This window comes from Manduca sexta, chromosome 9, assembly GCF_014839805.1.
Source record: "Manduca sexta isolate Smith_Timp_Sample1 chromosome 9, JHU_Msex_v1.0, whole genome shotgun sequence".
NCBI classification, from domain to species: Eukaryota; Metazoa; Arthropoda; class Insecta; order Lepidoptera; family Sphingidae; genus Manduca; species Manduca sexta.
In genome coordinates, this window is record NC_051123.1 from 7,113,746 (window position 1) to 7,119,763 (window position 6,018).

The following is a 6,018-nucleotide window of genomic DNA, read 5'->3' on the forward strand; positions in this document are numbered from 1 at the left end:
CCATCACTACAACAGTTTCTGCCTGCAAGACATTTTAATAACTTATTAAATGATCTGTGGTATTATTAATTATTTATTTGCCTGTTCCCATAAGACAACCCTTGGGGAAATTGATAAAATCTCAGAAATTTAGTATAAAATGGATCTATTGTTAATCGTTATTTCAAATTCATTTTCAGTTTAACCAAGGCTGATAGAGCTAGTACCTAGTGCTACAGTTTAAGATTTTTAATGATGACTTTTGTGATATGTGTTTATTAACCAACCTCACACGCTAACATGCCCAAATATTTGTTGTCGCCAGTTTGCTTGATGCGAATATCTATAGGATCTAACTTTAGTCCCTTTTCTAAACCTGAAATAAAATTAAACATGCTGTTAATTACTGCATAAGTAATATATCAAGCCTTCGTCCTAAGTTGAATAGGTAGCAGTAGAAATAATGGACACTCTTCGCTCTAAACTTATTTCCGTCCCATATTCCAACATGCGGCTATTCTATCTTCATATTAGAAAAAAGTAGTAATTTTAAGCAACTACCGTGTATTTTTCCATCATAACAGTGATAAAAAGTTACTTTTTTTATATTGCGGCAATGTACGCCTGATGTTAAGAGATTTTAACCCCAAGGAAACTGTCGACTGGCAAAAATGTTGTATTATGTTTTTTTGCTAGGAAGTCATTTGAAAGATGACCACCGCTCACTTACATCTCTTGTTGTTAACCATGGTGACAACCAAAGTCGGAAGTGAGAGGTTTCTCCCAACTACTTAGGCGGGTGCATTGAATTCTTCATCATTCTTCATCAAGGATGTGTTGAAACGCATCATCGCGGCAGTTGCCACAATGATAGCACTCAGCAATCTCCCCCTTTCCCAATGTGGAGGAGACCCCTTCCCAATGTATTATCACTTGATAATTGGCACAAATACACCGAATTGGTTAATAGCTGCTTCACGTTCCGCATACATTCCCAACCACACCAAATTATGGTTAATGATAAAAGAAATAAACACTAAAATCGAAACACTTACTGTGGTAAACGACATAGAGCCAGTAGTGTCCTCGGTCGTTTCTCTCTACCAGCAAGGAGGCTTTATTATTATCATCCTTCATTAACAACAACGTGGCAGTCCAATTAACCGGCACGGTGACGTAGTCGTCTAGTAACATGTGAAGGTGTTCAGTCTCCTGGAAATATAGCACAATAGTGTAAACGGAACAGATAATAAAGAAATCTTAAATGAATGAATGAATGACAACACTTTATTGTGTACTCCAAATACAGAAAAATGAATACAATTATTATATCATAAAAATGTGCACCAAAAGGTGGTCTTATCATTAACAAGCCATCTTGATGTTGTCTAAAATGTACTTAGAGTTCAAAACTCATTGTTACCGAATTTTAAAGACGGTTAGTAGTTACAACTAGTAATCTAAATCAGAAGGCTTAAGAAAACAACAAGAACTAAGCTATATATAAAAATCTTTCAAGGAACTTTCCTGTCAATAACTTCTTTAAAACTCTTCACTTACCACCAATGATAAGAGAGTCACATCATGACGTAAGTTTAAAAAAAATACTTACGTTCTGAGTAGGCAACGCGAACACATAAGTTGACATGTGCGCAGGAGGTGCCCAGTAGTAAAATATAAACCATCGGTCTTTCAGTACTGAATACGGATTGAACCTGGCATATTTACTAAATTCATCGCATGTCGTCTGTTCATGGCGCTCCATTCCTGTCGGACCGATTTTCGCACCAATAATCGATATTTGTATTAATATTATGAATATATTATACCATTGTTTCAATTTCATAACTAAGGGTTCCATTTTTAAACGTTATTTTATTTGACGTTTTATTATTTAAAAAAAATAGTAGTCTTTAATTATTATACGCGTATTTTTATATTAAGGAGAAATCACAAAACGACGTTTCTCTTTACTTCTTTAATTAACAACGGACCATTTGACGTAATGAAACCAAAACATAATAGCTTAAATTCAATAATAAAATCAATACTAGTAACGCCAAATTAAAACAAAAGGTAAGAACTAAGTAATAGAACAAACAGGGATTGGTTTGAACACTGTGAATTAACTGATACTATCGTAGTTTTTATGTCAATCAAAAAGGATGTTTGCATTTCGAAATTAGCTTGTTGTTTGGAATTACGGGATATTTGTTCTAATTTGTCGATGCAAACATGGCTTATTGAGTCATTTGCATTTTCATCGGAAACATGCCAATCGACTTTTAAATTGTGTATTCATTGTTTGTGACAATTACGAACGAATGTTTCTTTAAATATTGGGTATTTTATTCTTGTTGGTTTCATCCACATACAATTTGGTAAGTATTTACATAATTATTTAGAAGTTAATATTGAATTCATCTACATAAATGCATGACACTCATATAGGTACTTTATAACTACTAATAAAGAACACAAAATGTTAACAATTAACTAATTCCTTTAAAGTTTTCAACGAAACAGCTAAATCATTTCATTTGCTATTAATAAGAATTAATGAAAACATTTTAAATACAGTATTCACATCAACAATTAATTTTGTTATTATATTATTTCATGAAATCTCTGCCAAGAAAATGATCACGAGTCAGAGGCTCGTCAACCCTTAAGACTTCGTCTTCCTTTCTCTGCCTCTCATAGTCACTCTGTGCTTTAGCTCGCATTCTCTCCAGTTCCGGATCCCTAAACACTGGATACCCTGCTCCTCGGAATTTCAAAGTAGCTGCTTCAGAAATTCTTTCTCTCTCCGTAGTCGGTTCATTCCCAGCGACTGCCATGATCGCAGCAAATTCATTATCGCAGAACATTATAGCTAAATACGGATCTTCGATTTTCAACCTCAGTCTTGGAACAGGGAATTCTACTTGCTTATCTGGAAGTGATAGTTTTGAGACAACACATAATATTATTCTAGATAATTCAAACATTAAGATGGCCATTGCCTTTAATAAATAAAGTTATCAGACAAAAAAATTATATTATTCATAAGAAGAGGGATTAACAAATGAAATTAGATTTAGACGAAATTGGCAACAATAGTACTGTCCAATGTACTTATCTTTTATTTTGAACTTATGTATCACATAATTGTTTAAAAAATTTGAATGTATACAAACTTTTCATAGCAGAAGGAATGTCTAAATATGGTACTCCATGGAACATTCCTGTCCTATCGGCTGCTATGAGGAGCATCTCTATAGCTTCTTTTAATACCAACTTCGGCTGTTCCCAATCGATGCTTTTATTTAAATGATTTCCATAATCTTCTTTATACTTCTTGACCAGCTGTGAAAAATAAATATGGAGGCTTTAACAACCTTGTTTACAGATTGAATATTGAATTGTATTTCCCTAACCGAATTTCAGCCACGGCGGCCAATTTCAACGCAGATGAGCCAAGTACACAGGAGATATTATAATGTAGAAGTGTGTCTGCAATACACAGGTGCAATCTCTGTTCCTTGATCCTTCACTCGCATAGTTCGGTGAGACGGTAATCCGACTTGACCGGAGAGAGACAAGACGCTGGGCCAACGGCTCTATGTGCATTCCGAGGCACGTGGGTATCATACCGCCAATTTATTGATTCCGAGCTGCGACTGAGCAATTTTTAGGATGAAAAAACCCAATCACAATTATTTTGGCTTTTAATTTGTTTCTTGAATGTAATCATTTAAATAATTATATACACTACCTTTTTAGTAGGGTAAGAAAATCTGTGCACTACAGGTTCATGATACACCCTAGTGGTCCATATATAAAAAGGTACCCAATCGATATTTACAATATCTTTAGGGTGGAAATTTGGCATTCTTCCGAATTCTTCGCAACTTGTCCAGTTTTCTTTATGTTGCTTTTTATTTATAGCCAAATCAAATGAGTTGGGTCCAAAGTATTTGCTTTTAGGACCTTGGTCATGAGTTGGACCATACGCATAGGGTCTTCGTTTTGGTTGAGGACGTCTTAAAAATGGCCGACGAGAGCCAACATTATAATGTTGAATAGCTTCCCAATCGATCCAGGTTCTTGTTCCATTTTGTTCTGCAACAGGTTTGGGTTGACTCACGGCTTTCTCATTTTGTTGTTCGTTCAAGTACTGATCTCTTGGACTAGCAAATTTCTTCGGTAAGTTACTCGGAAGTATTTGTATATTATTTTGACGTTTGTTCCATACCTCCTTCGCTTCTTCTGCATTTTTCGGTCTCACCATATCTAGTTCTAGGATATCAAAGGGCTGTTTCAAATTCGATGTTATATCACCGAAGCCATCTTTGTACACATGTCCGAATGGTACTGGATGTTTGAAATGTTCTGGGTATTTGTCAATGTTGCCTACGTTCTGTGGCTTGTCATCTCGTGTGTCAAGTGGATTGTGTGGACGTTTCTTCTTGGCTTCAATTGATACGATAATGAACAGTGCAAACATGAGACGCATTTTCCGCGAATCGATGGTGTCTCTATTTCTTTTGTCTTTATAGTGAACATCGTTAAGTGAGGCAGAGGTTTTAAACCTTTATCGAATTTTTATTACATTTATAATAAACCTCTTTAAAATTATTTTGATTATTCGTATAAGAATAATTTACGAATTTATAACCCAATGTGCTAAGAAATCCCCAACCTACATATATTGTATTTTATAGCCCGTTCTTCTAAATAATACATTCGATTGAAGTTTTAAGAACATTTAGTATATTTATGGATAGCCAATATTGTGATAAGTAATAGTCATAATATAATCATAATATTATAGTCCAGTTAAGTACCTGATTGATGTTCTGGGAAAAATTTAAATAATTCATAAAATTTAATGTTAAGTAATATCAACATTGATGAGTTTCAAACTCCTGACTGCAAACATAATTCATGTCAACGAATGGTTTGTGTTTCCGCGAACGTGTTGGTTAAATCGTTGTGTGTTGACACAACATGTTACAAAACTGAAGAATAGGAAATGAAGGAAAAGACTCGAAAACATGAAATTAAAATTGGGCTATTCTAGAAGTTGTTTTTTAAAGTAAATATTACAATGAAGCATCCGTCACACGCCATTTATTTTGTTTAAAATTTTTCGTCATACAATTAGTTTTGCTGACTTAACTTGTCGGAGTCCGGACGTACTGCTTACGTAAAGGTAAGATGTAATATTTTAATCCTATCTTACATAGTTTTAGATAAGGCATTTATTTCTTACAAATGGGATATTTCGATGGCTCCTAATTAAACTATCGTATCTGAAAAAAATGCCAATATTCACTTTTTTAAAGTTAATAAATGAACATTTTTAATGAAGTGTTTTTGTCGCTTATTAACTTTTTAACTAGGTGGGTATGGTAGTAAACCCAATAAAAAAGTGAATGTCGCTATTTTTCCAGGTACGATAGTTTACTTAGGAGTTACCGATTCATTTATTTACTTATTTAAACTAGTTTTTCACAAGTCCGCTCAAGTAAAGAGTCCCAATTAGATAATAAAAATACACATTTTATTTGTGCAAAGTTTTATTGGTATATTATAAGAATTGCATCTTGCCCATTATCTCCACTTGCTGGTCATCGTCGTCATCTTGAAAGTCATCTTTTGGTGGTGGTAATGGGTTTGGTTTGATATACACAAAAGTACGATTGTACTCCCCCCAAAAGTTTAAGGTCTTTGCTGCTTCTTCAAGCTGTAAAATATTTGAGCGTTTAAATAACAAATGAAGGCTGCTTAACATGTACAACTTCTATTTTTAAATTTTAAAATACAATTATTTATTTCTCAGCAATCATTTAACAGCGACTGCACACACACATGCCTAAAATGTGAGGTTACTTTCAATAAGACATGAAAAATATAGTCGAATTGAGCACCTCCTTCTTTTTTGAAGTTGGTTAAAAATTATAAAATATCCGACGAAGATATTGCAAATTTACAATATACATAACGCTTAATTCTTAAAAAAAAATTCAACAAATACGTTCATGTAATGTAATA

General features: G+C 33.8%; 1 protein-coding gene across 1 annotated transcript; it reads right to left on the minus strand.

The window, feature by feature from the left end:
- Positions 1-1,767: 1,767 nt before the first annotated feature.
- LOC115441352 lies at positions 1,768-4,477 on the minus strand. The gene is made up of 3 exons (XM_030166114.1): positions 3,737-4,477; positions 3,159-3,327; positions 1,768-2,914 (listed from the first exon to the last, which is right to left on the minus strand). Exons 1-3 carry the CDS (start codon positions 4,475-4,477, stop codon positions 2,592-2,594), a joined length of 1,233 nt encoding a protein of 410 aa, XP_030021974.1. The 3' UTR covers positions 1,768-2,591.
- Positions 4,478-6,018: the final 1,541 nt, after the last annotated feature.

Bases quoted from the DNA above. Each gene is read 5' to 3' on its own strand.
- LOC115441352 (XM_030166114.1), bottom strand. From the start codon at position 4,477: ATGCGTCTCATGTTTGCACTGTTCATTATCGTATCAATTGAAGCCAAG. The intron at 3,328-3,736 runs GTAGTGTATATA...TATTTTTCACAG, and splicing joins TTTCTTACCCTACTAAAAAG to CTGGTCAAGAAGTATAAAGA. The intron at 2,915-3,158 runs GTTTGTATACAT...TATCACTTCCAG, and splicing joins CATTCCTTCTGCTATGAAAA to ATAAGCAAGTAGAATTCCCT.